The sequence below is a fragment of the Wyeomyia smithii genome, chromosome 2, assembly GCF_029784165.1.
Source record: "Wyeomyia smithii strain HCP4-BCI-WySm-NY-G18 chromosome 2, ASM2978416v1, whole genome shotgun sequence".
NCBI classification, from domain to species: domain Eukaryota; kingdom Metazoa; phylum Arthropoda; class Insecta; order Diptera; family Culicidae; genus Wyeomyia; species Wyeomyia smithii.
Genome location: NC_073695.1, coordinates 220964531 through 220989982, shown reverse-complemented (window position 1 = coordinate 220989982; position 25452 = coordinate 220964531). Strand labels below are relative to the sequence as shown.

At 35.9% G+C, this 25452-nt stretch overlaps 2 protein-coding genes across 6 annotated transcripts in view; both read right to left on the bottom strand.

Annotated features, from left to right (window-relative positions):
- Window positions 1–25452, bottom strand: part of LOC129725641 (60S ribosomal protein L21) — a 357660-nt gene that overhangs the window by 147767 nt on the left and 184441 nt on the right. The window contains exon 1 of one of the 4 annotated variants that reach the window (XM_055681685.1): window positions 9832–9841. The exons of the other annotated variants lie outside the window; for them this stretch is intronic. The gene's annotated coding sequence lies outside the window, so the exon portion shown is untranslated. Of the gene's footprint in view, window positions 1–9831; window positions 9842–25452 lie in introns of those variants that run through there. 4 annotated transcript variants of the gene reach the window in all.
- LOC129725638 (LIM/homeobox protein Lhx6-like) overlaps window positions 1–25452 on the bottom strand; it is a 221331-nt gene that overhangs the window by 109929 nt on the left and 85950 nt on the right. For both annotated transcript variants that reach the window (XM_055681679.1, XM_055681680.1), the window contains exon 3: window positions 9651–9775. In XM_055681679.1, coding sequence (XP_055537654.1) covers window positions 9651–9675 — 25 coding nt within the window. In that variant the 5' untranslated portion in view covers window positions 9676–9775. The remainder of the gene's footprint in view (window positions 1–9650; window positions 9776–25452) is intronic.

Below are 25452 nucleotides of genomic sequence, written 5' to 3'. Positions count from 1 at the left end.
TACCGTAAACTAGCAAGTATTGACTTTTCGTTTGCCGAAGTTCTTAAAAATTCTGCCGAGAACTTGTAGAACATTTCACTGAGTTTATCAGCTATTGAGTTCTCGGCAAAAAAATCTAAGTGTGAATGCTCGAGCTCGGACGAAGAAAAAGAATTATGCAAAATAACGTTTTACGTCGATTTGAATATTCTTCTCACCCAAACCACCATACATCGAACAATCCACGTGATTTTGTGTAAAAGTGGAATTTTGTTATTTATGTCGTTTGATAGTAAAGTTACATTGCAATATTATTTATCTATTATTTTTCACAGTACTTAAAAAAATATTCATATATGCGTCCAAAGTAATTACTGCATTCTCAATAAATCGTTTTGCAATCTGATAGATTATCAGGAAATGCACTTACCAGTGCAGTGGATTGAAACCCGTAAAAAAATCTTTCTCTGCGGCGGAAGTAGACGGCAAATCAGAGTGAATGCCCCAAGTCCCACCCTAGGGAAAAGAGAACTGCAGGGCTAGTGAACGCAAAGTGCAAGACAGGAAGGAGCATATAAATCCATTTTAAATATGTGAACTTTTCCATTCGTCTGATATAGTAACAAATAACCGTTGCAATCGACGATAGACGGGAGGTGTATGCGGCTGGCGGAGGGGTCACAAAAAGTTAACGAAAGGAGACAGCAATCGAAAAGGATTGCATTTTCCACTTTTGTCCTGCATGTGAGGGGCTCAGTGCGAGAAATCTAGAGTTTCCTTCCTGGTGCGCCTTCGTGCTTTCGTGGGCCGACTGTGTACCTATGCTGCTGCAGTAGAACAGAATTTCGGATGATTGAAAACAAAGTGCATGGTTTTGTTACTACGGTATGTGTCTGTGTGTAGGGATGCACAAAAATTGCATTTAGAGTGGAAGAGAAAAATAGCTGGCTGTCACATTGATTCCGCTAAAAATGCTCGATGATTGATTTTAGCTTGGACGAAAAGTTCGATTTCAATCCCAAACCTTCATTTCTGGAGAAAGGAATAGACAAAAAGTTGAAAGGATATTTAGATTGCAGTAACCGTTTTACTGTAAAAAGAAGGTGAAAATGACACTTACTTGCAATAAAAACAACAAGTCATATGTCGAGTAAACTATTTGTGTCATTTGCATTATTGAATGAATATGGTTGCGAAGGAGCTAATAGCTGGAGTAGAGGAAAAACAATTTCATCGTTCCATTTTTTCCCCTATCATTTTGTATCAGATCAATGCTCTCCTTCTCTTTCGAACACACGTAAACATACAAAAGCTTTCGGCTAACTTCCTTTTCGCCATTCCGAAACGTCAGATCGCATTTATATCCCGAAAAGAACAGACCATTTTAATGGGATAAATTTCCTTTCGTTCGTTTCAATTCATTCTGTTTCGCTTTCTTTCGGTCCGTTTTTTACTGCGACTTTTCCCATTCACTTAGCTCGGTAATGGCCTTTGGCTGGGGGTCTATTTTCCGCATCCACTTCAGAGGGTCCTGTTTGTCCGTGCGGCCGTTAAAAACAGCAATCTGTTTCATTTGCCACCAATCGGGACGCTCGTCTCTTCCCTTTCCGCGTGACGGCGGCGCACCATTGGAGGAGCGATCTGTGGCCGAATGTTTTGGATGAAACTGAAGACATTATGGCGCAGACAAAGGTGGCGTCGCGTGGCGATACATCCGATGCGCCGTACAGTAGCAGAAGCAGCAAGAGTGAATAGGGTGGTAGAAAAAGTGGCTTTTCTAATGATGGTTTGAAAATGAGAAGAGCGATGGGCTGTAATGGTCGCAATTAAAAGCTTTTTGCTGCCGATGAGAAATGGTTCTGAATTCCAACATAATAAAAGATTTTATTCCAGCGAGTAGAATTGATGCAAGGTACGTTTTCTATTATCTATACTTTCTGATGTGTCTAAGATTTCTACCGACTTCTCAAATCAAGCTTAAAAAAAATTATAAAAAGCTATACATTGTATAGTTACATAAGAAAAATTCTAATTTACAAAGTCAATTATTTTGTCCATAAAAAGGGGACTAACTGTTGATAAACACAATCAATCTGTTGGTGGACGTTCGAATTCAGTCGGAAAATTCAATTTGATATTGTAATTACACGGCTCATTTACAATGACAAAGGAGTAGAAAACAAATCGCGAACGATTTCTCTGGTCGTGCTGTTGTCACTACATAAATGCTTTCCAGAGAAAATGTTTGGTTATTACATTGCCTGTTTGCGAATGGCCGATCGATTTGGAAGATTTAGGGAGGGTGTGAGTAGATTTGTGTTTTTGTAATTTCACGTATAATCACCGTCCGTGAATGTGAAAAAAAAATATTGGTTAAATAAAAAAATGGTAACTAAAGTGTAGGTACAAAGTATGTTTTTAATTACTTAAAAAAAGTAATGCAATTACCAATGCAAATTCTGTACACTTTACTCGGAAAGTCAATCAAATCAGCTCTCACTGACTGCAAGAAAAAAACTCAATAAAACCTATTAGTTGATGCAAAAGCAGACAACACAATCGTTAGATATTATTCAATCTGACAATACTTCAATAAACTGAAAATCTTTCAATATAATTTACTTTTCCGGTTCAGTGACAGTTTTGAATTGACTTTTCTTTCCCATCAGCAGGCGCGCCTGCCGCTCTGCCGGCCGATATCTCTGCCGAACCGACTCATCCATCGAACAGCTAGTTAGTTTTGTCGTCGAATGAAGCGAATCAGTTTGTGCTGGCTCTAGCATATATCCTCCCGCTTTTCCAATCTCAATCCTAATCCAATCCATACGGTTACACTATCAGTGGCAGCAAGCAAGGAAGCAAGCAAAGGGTCACACCCTCCAATTCCCATTCACTGGATTCTCCGTCCATTGTTTTTCTTCCAGCATGCCCCACACTTGGAAAAAGGCCAGACTGGGAAATTGACTCTGAAATGGCTGGATGACCACTTTCCTGGACTGTTTCCTTCCATCTTCAGCTAATGCTGTCTAGTACAGTTCAGCCGACGACCGGAGGCTGAGAGAACCAGTTGAAAACAATATCTAGCGAAATTCTCGAAGAGATAGATGGCTTGACAAACAATGATGAAGTATCAAAAAAGATTTCAATAAATAAAACAACAATTTTCAATATCCATTAGCTGGTTTTCGCTTTGGAGATGTCGCTTTTACTGATTCTCTTTTGTTGCTGTGAAGCTGCCAGTTGATTTTTTTAATGCTTTCAGCAGTTACCAGCCCACCCATAACCCGTGCTTTCTTTCGCCTCCTCCCTCCCGCAACACACTATCAGCATAGCTTTGCTCCGGGTGTTGATTGGCTGAACTGCATCTAGGGGTTTAACATGTGCTGCTAACCAATGCCGAGCCAATTCCGATGGATGGTGTACAACTGAACCGGAACGAAAAGCAGATGCAGTGCTTATCGGAAATCAGTTATCTGTCGGTAGGTTAGTGACCTAAATCACGTATTGTTAGTGAATTTATTGCCAATTAACAGGTTTTTATAACAACAGTTGATGCAGGTGCAAGCCAAAAAGAAATGAAAAATGCTCGATCATACGTCTAATGAATAAGTTTGTAGCAATCAAATGATTGTTTTTTCTTCGATCATACTTCTTCAGTAGTTTTTTTTTTTCAATGGAGACGCATGGTGGTTATGGTGGACATTAAAGAATAAACCTCCGTAAAAATTTATTGTTTCATGTGAAACTCTCTGAGGGATTCAAAAAAAATTAACGATAGAATTTGCTGGGTCTCTTATTTTTTGCATAGTAATTAATATCTAAAGTACAGTTTGATATTTTACTTGGAAGGCCCATTTAATAATTTCAATTTGATGTCAAAAGATTCAAAATGGGTAAAAGGGCTTGTAAAATTAAAACTTTTAATCGAAAATGTTGAAAAAAGTTGGGGCAACCCTATGAAAGAAAGTAATATTAAACACAGAGAACAGACATTCATGTTAATATAAAAAAATCGGGTGTAAAAATTTTGAATCAAAATACGTTGAAACACTAACAACATCTGTCTTGTGCCTTAGTTGTACTACAAAAGTGTCGGCATATCGATATTATATCGATGTCAGTGTTTGTTTTGCCAGTGATGCGAAAGCAGCGTAGCGGGAGCATTACAACGTCTGAAAGTCTAAGAGACCAAAAGTCTAAAAGACAGACGGTCTTAGTCTGAACGTCAAAGAAATTGATAATTTCAAAATTTTACAGTCTACCAGTAACAGTCTAAAAGTATAACATTTTAAAGTCTAAAAGTCTGTAAGTCTATGAGTAATTTAAAAGTCTTAACGTCTAAAAGTCTGCAGCTTAAAAGTCTTAAAGTAGAAAAATCAAAAGGCATATAGTCTAAAAGCCTGAAAGCTCAAACTTATAAAAGTCTAAAAGTCTAAAATTTTCAAAGCCGATAAGTCCTAAAGTCTAAAGTTCTAAAATTCTCAAAGTATAAAAGTCTCAAAGTTTAAGAGTCTAAGAGTCTAAAAGTCTAGAAGTTTAAAGTTTAAAAGTTTAAAAGTATAAAAGTTTAAAATTTTCAAAGTGGAGTAGTCTAAAAGTCTAAAATTCTTAAAGTCTAAGAGTCCAAAATTCAATGCCTATGAGTCTAAAAGAAAAAAGGCCTAAAAGTCTGAAATTCTAAAATTCTGAAATTCTGATTCTGAAATCTAAAATTCTCAAAATTGAAAAGCCAAAAAGTTTAAAAGTTTAAAAGCAAAAGTCTAAAATTGTAAAAGTTTAAAATTCTAAAAGTCTAAAATGTATAAAGTTGGAAAGTCTAAAACTCTAAAAGCCCAGAAGTCTGAAAGTCTAAAACCCAAAAAGACTCAAAGTTTAAAAATCTAAAATTTTAAATGTGTGAAAGTCTAATTCTCAAAATTTAAAAGTATTTAAGTCTAAAAATATAAAAGTATAACAGTATAAAAGTATAAAAGTATAAGAGTATAAAAGTATAAAAGTATAAAAGTATAAAAGTATAAAAGTATAAAAGTATAAAAGTATAAAAGTATAAAAGTATAAAAGTATAAAAGTATAAAAGTATAAAAGTATGAAAGTATAAAAGTATAAAAGTATAAAAGTATAAAAGTATAAAAGTATAAAAGTATAAAAGTATAAAAGTATAAAAGTATAAAAGTATAAAAGTATAAAAGTATAAAAGTATAAAAGTATAAAAGTATAAAAGTATAAAAGTATAAAAGTATAAAAGTATAAAAGTATAAAAGTATAACAGTATAACAGTATAAAAGTATAAAAGTATAAGAGTATAAAAGTATAAAAGTATAAAAGTATAAAAGTATAAAAGTATAAAAGTATAAAAGTATAAAAGTATAAAAGTATAAAAGTATAAAAGCATAAAAGTATAAAAGTATAAAAGTATAAAAGTATAAAAGTATAAAAGTATAAAAGTATAAAAGTATAAAAGTATAAGAGTATAAAAGTATAAAAGTATAAAAGTATGAAAGTATAAAAGTATAAAAGTATAAAAGTATAAAAGTATGAAAGTATAAAAGTATAAAAGTATAAAAGTATAAAAGTATAAAAGTATAAAAGTATAAAAGTATAAAAGTATAAAAGTATAAAAGTATAAAAGTATAAAAGTATAAAAGTATAAAAGTATAAAAGTATAAAAGTATAAAAGTATAAAAGTATAAAAGTATAAAAGTATAAAAGTATAAAAGTATAAAAGTATAAAAGTATAAAAGTATAAAAGTATAAAAGTATAAAAGTATAAAAGTATAAAAATATAAAAGTATAAAAGTATAAAAGTATAAAAGTATAAAAGTATAAAAGTATAAAAGTATAAAAGTATAAAAGTATAAAAACTATAAAAGTATAAAAGTATAAAAGAGAAAAATTATAAAAGTATAAAAATAAAAAAAGTATTGAAGTATTAAAGTATAAAAGTATAAAAGTCTAAAATTCTGTGTATCTAAAATTCTAAAAGTCTCAAAGTTTACAAGTCTTAAAGTCTAAAAGTCTGAAAGTCTAAATGTCTAAAAATGTTAAAGTTTAAAAGTCTCAAAGTCTTAAAGACTAAAAGTCCAAAAGTTTAAAAGTCTAAAAGTCTAAAAGTCTGAAAATCTGAATGTTTTAGACATTTAGACAGTCTAATAGTCTAGTAGTTCAAAAATTTAAAAATCTAAAAGTCCTAAAGTCTCAAAGTCTCAAAGTCTAAGAGTCTAGGAGTCTAGGAGTCTAGGAGTCTAGGAGTCTAGAAGTCTAAAAGTCTAAGAGTCTAAGAGTCTAAAAGTCTAAAAGTCTAAAAGTCTAAAAGTCTTAAAGTCTAAAATCCTAAAAGTCTAAAAGCCTAAAAGTATAAAAGTCTAAAAGTCTAAAAGTCTAATAGTCTGAAAGTCTAAAAGTCTAAAATTCTAAAAGTCTAAAAGTCTAATAGTGTAAAAGTCTAAAAGTCTAAAAGTATAAAAATCTAAAAGTCAAAAAATCAATAAATCAAAAAGTCTAACAGACTAGAGGTCTTTAAATTTAATAATCTAAAATTCTTGAAGTCTACAGATCTAAAGGCCTATAAATTTAGATGTCTAAAGTTCTTAAATACTAAAAAGCTAAACGTCAAAACGTCCAAACGTCCAAAAGTCTATTTCTATGAATGTTTTAAACGATTAGTTTCAAAAGTCTTAATACCCAAAAGTTGAAAAATTAAGATATCCAAAATACCAAAAACTTAACAGACAATAAGCCTTGAAACTCAAAAGTTTCAATGTTTTAAAGTTAAACAGTTGACATACAACCGCATTATTTACGCAGGACAACGAGAAGCTATGGTTCTTTAATTCACAACACAGTGAGAAAGAAGGTAAAAAACTAAAACTGCCAATTGGTTTCAATTTCATCACAGCTTCAATATTAGGTCTCATTGTAACGGTCTCATTGTAACGACATATTCAGCAAATAACTTCCCCCTACCTCCTCACGGCGAACGGAAATGTTTGCATCGTTCATATGTCGTTATGTTGAATTTCATCCTGCTGAGTAGAGGCCAGACAGTGTGCCAATACTCGAGCTATCACCACCATACTTTTCTTAAAGCTTGTGATTTCTGCATTTTGGCTACAACGGCATATATGTTAGAGAGAAAGAAAATCAACTCTTTAATATTCAACCCTATTAATCCTATAAAGGACAGTGTGCCAGTGCTCGAGCTATTACCATCCCCGAAGAAAAAATATTTCCTCGAGCTGGTGTCAATTTCGTCCATACCTACCACTATGGTTTACCCAAAAGAGAAAATTCCTATCGTAGATTTGTTTGTCCTGAAAAGGACAGTGTTTGTATTGGAACAATTACACCAAATCATTAAACAAAAATCGAATTTACTTTCAGTTAGTAGTAATTGAGCACTTTTTCTGCTGCTTTTCAAAGCAGCCACTATTAACTTTGTTTATTCTACAGTCAGAAACTGTCTTCTGCCGCACAAGAAATGAACCCTTTTGCTTATCCCGTCCTATGCACCACGGTCCTCCACCAACATTGCATTTGAATTTGATACTTACTTTTTTTTCTAAATTGAAATTTGTTGGAAGAACACAGTGTCAAGATTATTCTCATGCATGAAAGCACATGCGGCGCGCGTTCTTTTCTAACCTGGCAGGAGTTCGTAGAAAATTTTCTCCCTAGAGATGATGCGTTTGAAACACGTACAACTATACAACCTTTTTTCAAGATCCGTCATTCTCTCTTCTGTGTTTACGAAGGTGGTCATTTTTTTCTGTAACGCAACTTGAAAAAATTGTTTGTGCTTCATATGCAGCATCATAAACGCAGAAGCGAGAATGGCGAAACTTGAAATATTTGTGTTGTTTTATGTGCTTTATATGAATGTTTCAGAAACCAGATTGGAAATGAACCGCATGACCGTGCTGTTTTTATGCATGAAAATGAGACCATCGCTTCCACGAGAACAATCTGATGATTGATGCAACGATGTCACGAGGTAGCGATGAAGATGCGAGGCGAAAGGCAATATTTGGTACATTTTTATGATATCTGTATATTGAAAGCGTGCACGTGGTTGGTTGGATACATGATTGAAATGTTGCATATAAAATGTTTCACAAGTTACGAGAGAAATCTCAAAATGGACCCCTTAGGTAAGACGTAGTCCTACGTCAAAATGAAATGTGACGATTCAATACAAAGGAATTTTTTTAGATAAAAAAAGAATAATTGAAACATGTAAATAAACATAAAGGTCGAAATGTGAAAATATTAAAGTCGAAAATGATAGATGAAAAAAAAAAACAATACACAGGAAAACAGCAAAAAATAAGTAAATAATACTAAAAGAAGATAATAATGAAATAAATAATGTAAAGTGCAAACGTTAACAATTATAAAATAATTCAGTATAAGAAGTAGAAAAGATGTTTGCTTGGAATTATTTAATAAAACTTTAATAACTTTGATGGTTGACGACTGCTTGGGCTACAATTTGTCAAAAGTTTCGTAAGTAAGAGTTTCAAGAATATGGTTTAAAACATACGTTATTCCTCATCATTATGCAAATTCGCAGGGCATTCTCCCTTGGTGTAAAATCATTTCATCTCTTATTTAATTATACATATTTTGCTACCAATGAGTTAAACTAAAACCAAATATAATCACCTTTTGAAAAGATAACACATTGCTGTGCCGATAGTTTTCTGGGTACATGTTGCAGTTCCACAGGATTCGGTTTTATTCTTGCTGCAAACCTACGAGCTCACCGGTTCCAAACCTCATTCGTTACAGTTCGATTCAGTTCTAACAGATCTCTGTGGTTTAGAGCTTAGATCCGGTACTAAATTCTGGAGGGTTCTAGATGTACAGTACTTCGATCCTATCGACACCTTCAATCCTTCCCGGAACGAGCTCAGTCTACATTGTTGAAATTAATTTTAATTACGTTAAATACCTCCTTCACAGAGAGCAAATCTAAGAGTTGCGAAGAACTATTCTGCCGTGCATAAGTTGTTGGCAGCTCCAGCTAATGCAATTAAATTTTGTTCTGGGATCTAGCTAACCCCACCACGGCGATACATCACTATATTTATCCGTTGAGTTGTATCATCGATTACCGGTGAACTGCATAGAAATGCTTTTAAGAATATTACTTGCATGGGTGGGGATGTGCGTCCACATCGGCTACGGCACGCCATCGCAGGAGAAGACTAACCGTCGTTGCTGCGGACACAATTCCAAGAGAAAGTTTTTTTTTTTTGGGACATACCTGTGGGAGAACTATCACACTCAAGGATGCCGATGGACTGGAGGGCGTGTGATTTAGGGTGGTAAATTTAGATACGAGTGCGGGCGGCTTTTCCACTCAATCTCGCAATTGGGCAACTCTTTTGCTAATGCAATTTCGAGTGCTGCCATGAATATGTATTCTCAGGACGATTTCCGAACCTAATGTGATCGATTCATCATTTTGGGCATGGAAGGGAAAATGGATCAGTTTCTTGCAAGTAAGGCAAGGTCTAAGTTTGCGATGGACAATCGTTGAGTATGAATAATTTATGTATAAGTTGTGATAGCATTAGCTCTTATTATAAATAAGTCAACTGAAAACTGGGTATACAGAACTAAATTTGTTTCAGTTGTTTTTGAACGGATGAATTAGTCTTTCTACTCACCAGCAACATTTTCAGTGCTGTGCATTCCTGATACCGGACGCTTCACGTCACCGAAGGTTAAGTTTTTCACTGGATGTTCATGTCCAGCCCCTCGGCGCTTCGGTGTTCCATGGGTGCCCAGTTTGCTGTAATTAATAAGACAAAGAAATGAAATTTATTGTTTGGTCAGTGTACAATACTTTGTCAACTTATTGGCAGTGCAAATATGATCGAATATATGTATATGTGTATATATTTTCACTGACCAATTAATGGTTGATGGGAGAGTGAAACATGGTTGGATAAACACCAAATTAACATGTCGCTGCCGGCGGTTGATGGTCCATTGGAAACTGACGGAACGAAATTAATTAAAAATAATTATTACCATTGAATTAATATTGTTTCCAGCAAGCCACACGATTGGGGCGAAATGATGTCCCGCAATTCGGAGGGGAGGTTGGTTTGAGGGTGGTTGAGCGTATTAATTTTTATTTTATACTTTGCGAGCCAATTGTATTTTTATTCTGTTCGATGTAACGGAAATTGGCGTTCCAGTTGTTGCATTTACAATCTGTAATAAATTCATCTAATGGAAGGAACCTTTGTTGAATGGGTAATATCACTCAATTTGGAATTGAGAGCTTTGTTTTTATCGTCTTTTTGAATGGATATGTAATTTTCAAGTTATGACTTTTTTCAGCAATAATTTATTGAATTTTTGAAAGTGGAGTTATAAACATTGTTTTTTTACTTTGTTATTGTTATTGTTGAATTTTCTTTTTTATAAGTTGACAGGGCATCTGATTATTCAATCATAAGCCATTGTTTCATCTAGTAAAATTATAACAACTTTTGATTAGATGACAATGAAAATTGAGACCACGATTCCCTCGTTCTTTCGTGATTTTTTACCAGCACCGCTCTCCAGTCGGTATGTTGATAACTACGAGGCGAGGAAGTGTTATTCAACCAACAATCAGCTATAAAAAATTCATTACGCTAGAACTTCAATTATCAACCTGCAATCCTATGTGGAAGAATTTTCAAATAAAATGGGTGTACATTTTCCCGTATGCAATGCTTCAGCTTAATTCAATTTCCCCACTCAGCCAGTGCGCTAAAGACAAAACCATTAGTCCCCGAAAGTCGCATTAAATGAAACATAATTTTCACATTACGCACATAAAACACAGACCAGTGCCTACGGTACGACGACACGAGCTGGGTTATATTACCGCACACAGTTTAAGTAACGCAAATTTCCATTCAACTCCGGCCACAGGGTACCCTTCGCAACTGTCCATTTGATGATTATCCCTCGTCAGCCCCGTCGACGTCGACGATGATGCTGCGGCACGCGGAGGTGCGTAACGGTGCTGGCCATTTCGGAAGGATGACGATCTCGATGCGCGTGATGAATAAGCGTTTATGCGGAAAATCCATATCCTGATTACTTCATCCTGCAATTTTCCGAATCCTGCCTGCGAGAGCAGATCCTGGCTAGAATCGGTGCAGAAATAAATGGCCCTCATGGTTAGTTTCCCAACAATAGCAAACGTGAGTATCCATATCAAAGCTAAATTGCTGCCTCCTTGCATTCGTCTGTTCGCCGTGTTTCGAAACAACTCAACATACCGGGAACAAACCCCGGGTAGATTTCACCTATTTCCCCCATTAGCCTATCCACGCTTTCCATATATTCGCGCTATGCAACAGTTAAAACTATTTCGCTTTGGACTGTGATTGTACACCGTAAATAGAGTGGTGCATATTGAATGCATTTACGAATCCAATAATGATCCTCCCACCTCCTGTCGCTGCTACTTGGCGCAACAAACCTATCATGTCATATGCCGTGCAGCTTTATTAGTTCAATCACTCACAAATCGCGAGCAATCTGGGGCGGGTGGGATACGGCGCTCTATGTGGATTAAGTGGAAATGAAACTGAAATAATTATAATTACGATTGCTGTAATATTTTTGATTCAACGAAATTAATTTAAATTAACAGAAAATGCAGAACGCAATTTGCGAGTTTATCCCATCAAAACTGGAGCGCACTAGGGTAGTTTTAGATTGTTCTCGCAAGTTCGCATGTTATTTCTGCACCCCAAAAGTTGATAACGAGTTGGAAAGCAGAAATAGGCTCTAAATATGGTAGGATTCGATTATGGTGCGGTTAACCGCAATTGCGAAGCAATTTTGAATAACACCATGTAGAGGATACACAATATTCAACAAAGCATAAGTGATACTGATGATACCATGACCCGACGATTGTTACGTTTGTTTCAGAGTACGTCCACATTTTTCAAAGAACCTTGCGTCTCCATTGAATACAAGTTGGTGGAGTAATTGTTGTATCCCATGCCCATCTAAACAGGCTTTTCCAAAAATCATGTTAGTGCCGAATAAGATACCTATGCATGACGCCTCAAAAAGAAAGAAAGAAAGTCAGTTTAAATGCTATTTCACCTGGTTGACGCACCGCTCAGTCACTTTTACCAATAGAGAAGCTCTTACCTGTGGACACAACAAAACGGTTTTGCATTTTCCCTGGTACGATCTGCCGAATCACCGGCAACGACCACGAAGAAACGAGCGGAAAGTGGAGAAGTCAATTGGAGCAAGGATCGAACCGTGGTATGCATGTGATTATATTAATTACATTTTACAAGCAATTATAATATAAATTAATTAACGCGTGCAAATGCAGTTCATGCTGGCCCGCTACTGTTCTGTTGTGCACATATTGAAATAATAATAATAATAACAATAATAATGAGTGCGGTGATGATTATATACTCGGTGTGGTTTTTGATGTTGCTCTCTTGGTGTCGATCATTTCGGTGGCGGGGTTATTTGACGGAATGTGCCTTGGCAATCGATGAGAGGCACTGCACCTGCATATGCACTTGTGTAGCCCGGCGACAAACCAGGTAATAATTAAGCAATCGATGGAGGATGATAGGGAAGGAAAATGCATTCGGTTAAATTGGTTGACCAAACTGGCCTCTGGATCGTGTGGACTGGGGGAGGTCAAGTGAAGCCAACCGTGTGCAGGATGGAAATAAATTAATGAGAAATATTTTAATAAGCATCGGTAACCGCACGATCGAATGCGTATAACCATGAAGAGGGTGGCTGCAGCTGTGTTGCACGCAGATGAAAAGGAACATAAATACTTTAAAGATGTACGCGCGTGTTTTAATACGGTCGAGTTGGTGTACAGTTCACATCCCAGACAATTTTCTTCAGTAAATGAAGCGGACTCTTACTTTAACGAATTTCAAAGATCAGAATTTCAATCGATAGTTCTAATGTTCCTTAAATTTGTGACATGATGATCATTGCTTTTTGTTTTCGAAACTAGACTAGCGAAAATTAGGTTGAAATATTGTCAATGTTGAACATAATTCGAATATCATATTTTGCCTAATGCAGCCAGCTACGGATATTCTCAAGCGAATTTCAATTTCGTAATAGTAACATCCTCTGTTTGTGTGCATCTTCGAAATATTTACAACAGAGCGAAAATATTTTCACTAGTAAACTAGTAAAAAAGTTTCATTCAAATTCAGTCTAGTGATGCAAAATTCAACTAACCAATCAAATACTGTAAAAAATTATCATTGCAACTTTAACAATTTTCTCGGAAGAAAAATTTGATAGTTCTATTGGTTAACTCAGCAAAATACGGATACAAAGCACAATAAGGCCATATGTTAGTTGATTTTGAGTAAACCTCACAAAACCCATATTTCTAGATCGATCATTCAGGTACTTTTTTATATAAGGCCGTTACAAGTTCCATTTTCCTTTTATGTCACCCTCCCTTCCAAAACCTTGAAAATTGAAAAAGAGAGAAAAAAAAGCTGAGCCGTTTTGTTAAAATTATTGGTTTTTCGACAGCGTATATGCTAAATTTAGCAACCAACTACTCCAGTGACAACGAGAGTGTCGTCAAAAAGCAAGCAAAATGATTAATAATGAAATAAAAGTGTTATTTTTTAAAATTTATTTGTTTGCAAGTTGCAAACGTTGTATTTTGTATACAAACTTTGCCAAAAATACTACAGAGCAAGGGTGTCCCTAAAAAATGCTATATTAAATGCAGAAAGTCATTTTTTCTGCCAACAACACTAGTGTACCGCTGTCAGTAGGATTTTCACCAGAAGTAATAACTGCAACATATTGTAGATCCTATCTACGCCTAAAATATTAACCTACATTAGTTTGCTTGATCCAGCTTAGTATACAAACTCGATACGACAATTTATTTATGATGGAAATCTTACTGACACCGGTATACTGGCAGTGTTGGCAGAAAAATCATTTTCAGCATGTAATTCGAACTACATAACATTGAAAAGCTATAGCTTTTTGAAGGGACATTCTAGCGCTTCACTGTCTTCGGTAAAGTTGCTAAGCATCTAAAATACTATACTTCAACGTATTGTAGTTTATTATTAAAGCAATAATGATCTCTCTACAAAGGGACATGCAAAAAAAAAAGAATTTTCCCAAGTTTTCATACAAATCTGAAATGCAATTCGCCAAGCGGAGACAAACCAATCGATTTCCGGTAAGTTTAAGACTGTAACGGGCTTCAACTAGAACCAACAAATCGACCTCAACTGGTTCTGTGAAGTCGATCACATTGACCTACCCTAATGCATAGTTCTACATCACGAATGCGGTAGTGTCTCTGATACAACCCTCAAGTTTGCACTTTATCCGAGCCTATAGCAAACATGGCGACAATTTCTAAAGTCTCCATATCAAGACGATTGAACGGTTAGTAGTTTTTCGAACGTTGCTCAAAAACAACTTGGGAATCTATTCCTAGAAAAAGATTCTTCAAAAAAATATTTTCCTTTGCGATGCTAAGGTTAGAACTCACGAATTCTGAATTATAAAAAACTGTTTTTATGGATATCCAAACAACTGGCAATGCTTCCAGTAAAATTTTACATATTCTCTGATTTTCCTGGCTACTTTTGTACTAATTTTCCATCATCATTATCCGTCATAACCATTCATCATAATAGTTTTACTTGATTTTATTTTTCGCGTAATTCTCTCAGAAGTAAGATGAAATTGCAAGATTTGAAATCAAAATACATTCAGGTTTTTACGAGGTTTTCCCATGGGTTTTTACGAGGTTTTCAAAGCGTATTTTCGAATGAACGCGGTTTTTTTACACGATACCGCGTTAATTCGATAATCTACACGCAAGGTTCCAAATTAACGCGGGTTGAAAACCAAAAACGTCGAATTGTTTATTGGATAAAAGGCTTAGTCAAAAAAAAAAAAAAAAAACCTCCGCTCTTCGAAGGATCCGGAATGACAGTAAAAGAGGACACTGGTCTTAGAGTGTCTTATTTATAAATCCTTTCTTGGTGGTTAACTTTACACGTGTCTTATAATTACCGCGGTTTTTTACAAGGTGCGTATGCCCTGCGTAAAAAAACTTGACTGTATACTCATTTGCGGAAAAAAGCAATTTAATTTTTTAAATACAAAAAAATACTTAAATGACGTAGCATTGTTTTCAAGATTTTCAAATCCCCCTCCCTCTTCGTAGCATTTGGTCACAAAATTTTAACTAAAAAAACCTAAATTAATCCACCTAGCGGTCAGACTCAGCCTTTCTCATTCAAACTTATTATTTGTAAGAATAGATTTACATGAATGCTTAAATCCAATAAATGTTTATCCACTCTTTGGGTTCTAAAATATTGATGTTGTAATTAAAGTATAAAATATGAAATTTGACGTAATAATAGTACTTAAGAAATAGCGAAATAAAAGCAATGACTCTTAATTTCGAACAACTTAATCACGAGCGATGCCGGGAACGTTCAGATAGTACGATACCACATTTAAATCATGTTGAGGCCATATATATTGATCGAAGCAGGTAAAGAGTTGAATAGTCTTTGAATTTCTGTTCTTTCTAAAACTTTTAAACAGCATATCAAATTGGTATGAAGTTTGTTATTTGTAAGTTTGAGAGATAACTCATTTGTATGACACTAGTTATGTTCAAATAAGTCGTGTAGTACTTGAGATAATAGACTTTCGTTGTTTTACAAATTAAAACATAACGCTTGCTTAGGCTTGATTACAATCAAATGAAAAGGTAACGTATGGGGCAGCCAAACTTTGAAACCACGTGTTCAATCATAATTCATCAGTTAACCCTTAACTAGCCCGTTCATCTGATATCAATATTATTCAAATCGGTTGTGTAGTTTCTAAGATAATGAAGTTTCGTGATTTTCACATTTCGATACATGACAGACGAAGTTACAGTCCGATTACTGCAAAATTCAATAGGGAGTTATGAGGTAGGTAGACCTTTCATTTGATACTAATTCTGTGGAAATCGGGTCAACCATCTCTGAGAAATATGAGTGAGTCCAAGTAAGTTGTCTTGGAATATGTTTCTTTTCATAGCTGGATTTCACATTTTTAAACATAACAGGCAAAGTAATGATCCGTTTGAAAAAAAAATCATTAGGGTCTTATGGGGCAGCAAGACCTTTCATATGACACTAATTTTATAAAAATCGGGCCAGCCATCTCTGAGAAACATGAGTGAGATTAAATAGTCTCCAGAACACGTTTCTTTCCATAACTCCTGAACCACATGTTCAATCTTCATAAAATTCAAAAGTTAAGGGTTTTTATGGTAGCCCTTAACAAATCAGATGTGTGGTTTCTGAGATATTGATGTTTCGTGATTTTTACACTTTGATACATAACCTCTAAACTAGAAATCAGATTACAATAAAATTCAATAGGGTCTTATAGGGCAACTAGAGAACTGAGTGCGAAAAAAGGTGCACATACACACGTACACACCCACACACAAACATATACACCTATACATGCTTATATGCAGAAAATGCTCGATTCGTCTAACTGAGTCGAGTAGTATATGACATTCGGCCATTTGGATCACTTTTCTACCTTTTAATTAGCCAGTGATCGTTAGGAGGAAGTCAATATGTTAACTTTCATTATGTGATTTCACATTTTCATGAACAACGGACAAAGTTACAATCCGATTGCAATGAAATTAAATAGCAACCTATGGGGCAACTAGACCTTGCATTTGACAATAATTTTGTGAAAATCGGTTCAGCCATCTCTGAGAAAAATGAGTGAGTTTAAACAACCTCAGGATAACTTTTCTTTACATAACTTTTGAACCATATGTTCAATCATTACGAAATTCAAAAGTTAAGGGTTCTGGAGACAGCCCGATCATTTGAAACCAATTTTATTAAAATCGGTTGTGTGGTTTCTGAGATATTGATGTTTCGTGATTTTTACATTTTGATACATAACCTCTAAACTAAAAATCCGATTACAATGAAATTCAATAGCAACCTATGGCACAACTAGACCTTTCATTTGCAATTAATTTCATGAAAATCGGTCCAGCCATCTCTAAGAAAAGTGAGTGAGAAAAAAAAGTTGCACATACATACATACACACACACACATACACACATACATACATACATACAGAAGATGCTCAGTTCGTCGAAAGAAGTCGAGTGGTATATGACATTCGGCCATTGGGACCACTTTTATACCTTTGGTTTTTCCAGTGATTGCTATACCTTTCTAGGAGAAAGGCAAAACGTAGCATTCGATTAATCCCGTCTTTTCTCCGGTTCTAAGAAAAACGTATCAAAATACAAGTGGTAACATTTATACAAAAAAAAATACTTGAAAAAATCAGCATGTCTAATTAAATTATTATTATAACTGTAGTCTACATTTGCTTGACGAAATGAATAAATGAATAAATAAATTTATTTGTCACTCATTGTGACAGCATTTCATATGATGTTAACTCCGCTCTGGCTTAATGTAATCTTCTTCGAAGGGTTTGTGTTTTGGTACGAAAAGGAAAGATGTTTTTACAACTTCGCGTGATCTATGTCTGTAGATAACACAGCAAATTTTCCGGAATTCGCAAAAAAAACTAATCCCTGCTCTTACCAGCTTTGAAAAGAAACGAGTATCTTGTAATTTTCACTATTACCACCTCTCCGGAGCCGAAACAATGAAAATTCTTTTACCTGGCATTCCGCAAGATCTGAACCGATTTTGATCGAACCTTTTACAAAAAATCACAAATTTATCATAGTTTTTGGGACAGTAGAGGACATTCCGAATTTTTCCGTTGTTCCGGATTTATCGAGAAGAACCGTGGGGTAAGTACTCTTCCAGAGACATAGGCGAGATTAAAACGGCAGCGAAACCATGCTTGCGACATATCAAACTTCAAGTTTTTGCAAAAGAACACTGTTTACGATCGATATTTGGCCACTTGGACGACTAATGGCCGTTCCTGTTCAAGTTTTTTGATATGCCGCGAGCCAGGTCTCGGAACCATTCCCATGACTGAGCTCCGGAACTCGGTCAGTAGTGGCCAAAACACTCTCAAGTGGTCAAATACCGATCGTCAATAGTGTTGTTCTGCAAAAACTTAAAGTTTGATGTGTCGCAGTGATGTGTCGTTTAAGTATGGTCTCTAACTCAAGTTTCGCTCCTTATAACTCAGAATGATAAGCATTTCTCATATAAAAATTTCCTAGGAACACGATGAAATTGTCAGATTAGAAATCTAAATATCATTTGCCGAAAAATGCACTTTAATATTTGCTAAAAAACTGAAATAACCTATTTGGCAGCACTGCCGTTCGAAATTGATGTGTTTGGTGGATTACTTGACTAATTTTCTTAAAAAATATTGTATACCAGCAGGAAAACAACGGTATTTGCCGAGAAATTGTACTTTTACCAAAAAAAGTGAGATTCCCACGGAGTGAGGGTGGTCCAATCGGCACTAAAGCAAAGCTTTGGTACTACATTCCGATTCGAAACTCGACCTTCTGTTTTTGATACACAGACTTCGCAGCCAAATGTTTAGCGTACAGGACAATTGCGGGGCTAGCACTGCGATCCTACTGACACTAAAAGTCTCCCCCGAACCGAAACTCGAACGGCGACGACTGACTTGTTAGACCAGTATCGTACCTCGAGATTAACTTGGAGATTAATCGGCACTAAAATTGGTATGTGAACAATTCCCCAAATTTTGAGCCAAATCTGCATAAAAATTTGTTGACGTAGAATTACGTCTTATGGTAACATTCTAGGATAGGAGTGCCGATTCAAATACACTAAGGACTTTTTTTACGCGGGGAATGCGATCGAAATTTTTGTGGGTCCACATTAAAAAGATTTTTTTATATGAGAGTGGTTAATCGAGAGGTCGAATGTAGTATTTCAAATTTTCAATATTTTTAAATGGATATGAGGTAACCGCTCTTATATTCATCTCAGGACCTATATTCATCTCATCACGCCTTTTTGACCAATTTATCGTCAAATTTTACCATATTTTCAACGAAAAACATTCAGCCACTTTAAAAAATCGAGAAGCAAATAGATTTACTTTAGAAAATTTGTAGAAATTTGACGGTAAATTTGACAAATGAAATAAGAGAGAAATAAGATGAATATAGGTGCACCAAGCTGTTGAGATGAATAATGGAGCGATTATCCTATGATTACTTTTGGCATAAAACGGAAAACTTGATTGAAATGAGGTCGATATGTTGTACCGCTTTCTAGTAATGGAGCTGAGAAACCGCGCAAAATACCGCGTAAAATAAAGACCTTACTGTACCGAAAACATTGAGAGCGTTACCAAAACTGTCCAATTTCAAATGCTAATACAGTGCTTTTTCGATTTCATCACGATCAAAAAAAAATAAACCGTGAATTTGACGAAACCGTGAATTTAGCGAAATGATGAAAATTTAATTTTTTGGGTTGGATTCAATTGAAATTTACGATATTTCGTGTAAAATGATGCACTTTCATGATTGAATGGAAGATAAGTTCAAGATACAAATGAATAAACAAGAAAAGGTTAGTTTATGATATTTTTCTCCATTTCATTTTCGCAGACTTTCTCACGGCTGTTATACATGCAATAACAATATGATTTGTACTGCCCATTTCTTGGCATAGCTAGCCGAGTCTAATGCTTGTTTATGTGAAATTGTGGAACCGCTAGATTTTATAAAATTTAAATTCACGCTCTATGAGGACCAAACTGTAGGACTTTTTGAGTTGTTAACAGATCTTTTTTCTAAACTGCTCGAATAACACGTAATTTTTGCTTCAAAGTCAACGAAATACGTATTTCACGGTTCTTTATTCTCAAAATTATGACACAAAATATTTGTAACAGATATGACACTTGGTTACCTCAGAATATTGATCAAATAAATTGAGTTCATAAAACTATACACATGCAAGGACACAAGACACAAGTGAAAATGATGTTTCGAATACATTTTCTACAAATGAAAGTACATTATTCTTGATTTAAAGTTTTTCTTTAGAAGCGTGATAAAAACGAAAAAAAAAACGTGAGAAAATCGAGCGTGAATATGGCGAGTAGTGAAAAAAACGACTGTTGATAAAAGCGAAAAAGCACTGTACCTCAGTCATGCTTGGTATTCTCCACAATGTGTGAGAAGAGCAGAGCGGATATTCACCGTTTGCTTCTTGTCCAGCATGAGCGCTGCCTGTAGCAATTTTTTGCACTACACTTTTTTTTTCTTTTGTGCTGTGTTTCTGCTGCTCCCAGAAAAACTAACACACTTGCTACTTACACCAAAGTTGAGCGAAACAAGAGAGGGGACCAACTCGAGATTACAAAGAAATACGCCGTGGTGTGCATCGCTGAGATAAATTCGATAGCATTCGAAGAGCAAACATGCTCGACGGGCGGCTGAATTATTATTTTTTTTCAGTTTCGAAACGCAAAGCAAACAATGCGATTGGTTTTCTACCTGGAAGCACTCTTCATTTGATACATGCAGAGCAAGTTCACGAGACACGCAATCATCTTTCTGGAATATGTTCTCCGATTAGGCTGAAATTTTCAGCGTTTGTTTGTCTATTCAAGGTGGGAAGTTTAGCAAAATTTAATTTTATTTTTCATTGGTAGCATGACGAAACAAATGCATTTTTTTTTAAATTGTCAAATTTCAGGGTCTTCCTACTCTTCTCAACATCGCTAGAAAAAATATCTGAATATAGCGTTTTGTTGAGCAGTTCAAGAGCTTCAATTTTTAAGCCAAATGCTCCGAATGCGGTAAAACAACTCTAGGAGGTTTTTTAAACCGTCAAAATCGCTTAAATCACAATATTTTCTGCTAGACTTTTAAGAACTCGCTGAAAATTTAGATAATCACTCTACCGCACCAGAACTACCTACCTTACCAGAGGATACGTGGTAAAACATATACACACGATTCGCTACTCTTTTTAAGAAAGTGTGTAGCTTTGCTCACCAGAGTTAGAGCAGTTGTTTTCGCAGTGAAAGATAATCTCCTACACGGTAGTGTTTCTCTGAGGAGAAAAGACAAACTTGACCTCAATCTGCAATTGATTGGAGAATTAGCTAAGCGTCCACCAAAAAGCGTAAAATTGTGATTTTGAGATGTTAACTATTGTATTATTGAAAAATTAGAAGCCTTGAACGCAGATCTCAACCAATCAGAGCTGGAAACAACGCAAAATACCATCCAGTATGGGTGTTTTTGCCACCGGGATGATATCCAGAGATCGGAATCAGCCACTTAGAATTCCAAGATGTTAGTACCGGGTTTTGGAAAACAGCCTGGAAGGTGAAATCACCCAAAATGAGTATTTCCGGAATCGAGATTATGCCCAAATATTGGAAATTCCAGATGCCATTCAGAAATTCAAGATGGTGACTTCTGGTGTTTGTAAAATAGCGAAAAATGGCCAATTACCAACTAATGTGGGTATTTCCCTAATCGAGTTGATACACCGAGACCAAAAATCGATCCCCGTTGTCATTTCGAAATCCAAGATAGTGACTTCTGTTTCCTAAGAAACAGCCTAAAATGACCGAAAATCATCTATGGGTGTTTGGAACTGGAACCCCAGTTGTCATTTTGAAACTGTACAGGGCAACCATATTATTTCCTGAGAGTCGTGTTATTGGTGTTAGAAAAAGTGGTGGTTAGCGATGTCGATCGGCTAGCTCTCCTACACGTTTGTGATATCGGGTTCGATTTCCGATCAGGTCGAAGATCTTTTCGAGCTGGAAATTTTCTCGACTCAGCACTGGGGTACGGTGTAGCGTTATACTTATCCTACGCGTGCAAAATGTGCCTAAAACAATATCGATAACGGATTCATTCAACTAACCTAGTTGATCGAGACCGCTATTAGTCCTACAGGCTACCGTGCGATATTGCTTGACAGTTTTTGACATAAACATATTGATACAAGATAGTTGATATGTGCAGTCTGTTAAGCTAAGCCACGCTAAAAATAAACATATTGTTACAAGGTACTCTACTAATCTTAGCGTCTATCATTCAAAGAATATTAGAAAAGGAGAAGTTTGCTTCGATCTAATCACTTCTTTATCAATCTTGCGGTCGTGACTTTGCACACAACACATAAGCAATCTTCAACATTACTTTCGTATGACTTTAAGTCAATTAAATGGCGCTTTTTTAGGGTACCAACCATTTGAAAAAATATATATTTTTTTTGAATTATAGACGCATTAAGCTTAAAGGTCATTCACGTCTTTAGACCATCAAGTTGAATAACCCCAATCGAGTGTATTCCCTAACCTATTGCAAAAAATACATTGAAAATGACAGGCTGTCGTAATTCTACGTGAACCATGCGGTCTGGTCTCACACAAAACCTCTTCAACAATTTTAATATTTTTGCTTTTCACTTTTCCACAGTTTTCTTATTTTGTTATTCATTTTAATAATTTTCTACTATTTTTTATATTGTTTTTGTATGTATGACTCGTTAAAAGAATAGGAAAACTTGATTTACAGTTTTCTGGAAACATTGAATTTGGATTATTTTTCACAGGATGGTTATTTTCAAAAAATGATGTGTTTCTTTGACTAATCGTAGTTCACGCGTTTTTAAAATACCAGCCAGTATCAACGTGAAAACAATAATACACACCTCTGCACATGAATCTCACGTCTACTTGCCGGCGGGAATTTCACTGAATTCACTCGATTGCCTAACACTGCATGTGAATTCTCCCTCTCCATACACACACACACATGCACAGCAACCCAAATCCAATGAACAAGTCCCGTCTATCCTCAATTACGCAAACAAGTTGTGAGGTTGGGCGATGATTGTTAGCGCACGTATGATGCATGAAGTTTAATTTAATTTTCTGATTTCATAATAAACTTTGCCAATTATAACCGTTTTCCATGTCTAATTTTCACTCGTCCTACTGTACGCCACCGGAAATCGAAACAGGAAGCGAACAAGAGTCAAACATCGAACGGTCCATAGTCGACACAGGAAAGGCACTGATCAAAAACTCGATAGCATGTTTGTCAGCAGCGTCAACGTTTTCTTGTGCACAGTTTGTAGAGCGTAAGCCAGTTTATTAAAATATTGCCTTCGGGAATAAATAGCTGTGAAGATCTCCCACTATTTTAACAATTGAAATTTTCACTGTGCCTGCAGTGATAGCTGCAGGTGCAATTTAAGCACAATACAGACTTTTCTTTAGTGCTGTCGATGATGGACTCAGACTAGGTTAATAGACCGGTTCATAATGTTCATTTGAATGATTGAAAATTTTTTACCTATATATGACATAACAAATGGAGAATTCGAGAAAATTTCCAGCTCGAAAAGATCCTCGACCTGATCGGGAATCGAACCCGATGTCACAACCGTGTGGGAGAGCTAGCCGACCGACATCGCTAACCACAGAACCACGAGGACCACCAGAAGAATTTGTACCGGCACTTCGGTAATTTTTCGTCGCTTCAATTACTTCTCATTCACTTGTTGACCCTTTTCGTTGAACTACACTAAATGTCGGTCTCATCAGAAGAAACAATTCCGCAAAGTTTACCGATGAATCAAAGTTTGCTTGTTGCGATTCGGCTGATTTGACAAAAAGGTTGTGTCCACAAATGTATTCTGACTATTAACGAGCTCGATACACGCTAACATGTTGGTTTAAAATGTTAACTAATTATGGTTGCAATTTGAAAGCGTATTTCCAAGTCTGATATTTTGTAATGAACTAGATTTAAGGATGTAGAAGCGTAGGACGAAAAATCATTTCAGTAGAGCTCACACGAAATTGGAATCGGAATAATGACCTACATTCCAAATTCCGAAGATTCTGTTCAATTTCCGGCTGATTTTACAGCTGGGCACATGATGATAGATCAACGTAGTAGGTTAATGACCTTGAATTATTGCATTAATATCATGTGGTAATAATAGTTAATTGAACTTAAACCCAATTCAGTTTACAAATTTTATACCAGGACTATTTATGAAACAATTTGAAAAAAGTATATATAATTTGCTTTATTTTTACTCCGATGCTCTGAGATCTGCTATTAACCCAGTGAAACTCTTAGCGTGAAACAATACGGAATGCCCAATCGAAATTTACTTGCCAGAAATAGTAGCAGGAAAGCCTACTAACAAGATATATGTCAGGTTTGCAAGTGGATTGTGGAAAGCCGACCATACCTCAGGTCCTAACAAGTTGAATGACAACAATGCTTTTAACGGAGAATGGGTTTTGCTTGTAGCCGATATAAATGTTTTAAAAAGCATTTTAGTGTTTTCGAATACATACGCAGCTCCGTTCCGCTGCTGGCGTGTGGCTGCAAGTGATGGAGCGCCTCTGATGCCGCTGTAGACATTGCAAGCAAGGAAGCGAACTTGAGGAGCGAACGGATGGATAGATGGACGACCAACGAGCGGGAAAATATGAGCCAAGTGACAGAGAAGTGGTAATTTCTCTTCATAAACCTTTCGGTGTGGCTGCTAAAGAGGGAATACAAAATTAGTATTATAGGGATGAACACTGTAGAGTGCACTGACGGATATGAAAAGCTGCTTAAAATTACTAAATGTGCTTCTGTGATTTCGCAATGTCTCAGTAAATTCCAATACTTCAGCAATTCAAACTTAAAACTACTTGAAGCATGCTTCGTGGTCTATTTCTCCACTTATTAAGGTTATCTTTCTTGACGAAAGTCTGCTTTTTGACATGATTTGATGAATCCGTTAATTACCAGCTTGTTGCATACGCTACCCTTTAAAATAATTATTTTCAATTGGTTTTCTTCCTAACTGGTGTTTTTAGTCGTCCCTAGCGCTTATACTAATTCACCAGCTTTCTAAAGGAGGAAGAATGGTTTCATGTCATTTATCTAAAAGCCAATATCAAATCAATATTTTATTTCATTAAATTAATTGAAAACGCGCCCGTTTCCATAAAAACCAAAGCGAGGAAAATGCCATTCTCCGGACAGGGGCTGCAGCAGGGGTGGGAGTCTGTATATCGGTGTCTGTGTCCAACCGGCCACCCACAATCCTTCCCTTCGTATCTTTTATGGTCTGTCTCTCGTAAAGCGCTACGAAGAGAATACCGCGCAGGCAAACGATGTGAACACGCTTCCATTCGTTCGGGTGCCCCAGATCCTTCTCCCACACTGCGCACTGCTGCTGCTATACAGCCGGCTTCCGTCTAACGTCCGCGTGCTGTGGGAAATGGCATCATTTTTAGAACGCGTCGAGTAACAATAAAAATTAAATTAAATTAAATTGAAAAATAATTAGCGGTATGAGCTAAGCCGAGCCAAGAGTGCGGGACGAACGGATGTCCTTGGCATTATTGGATTCAAAATTATGGCTTGTGTCGGTCTG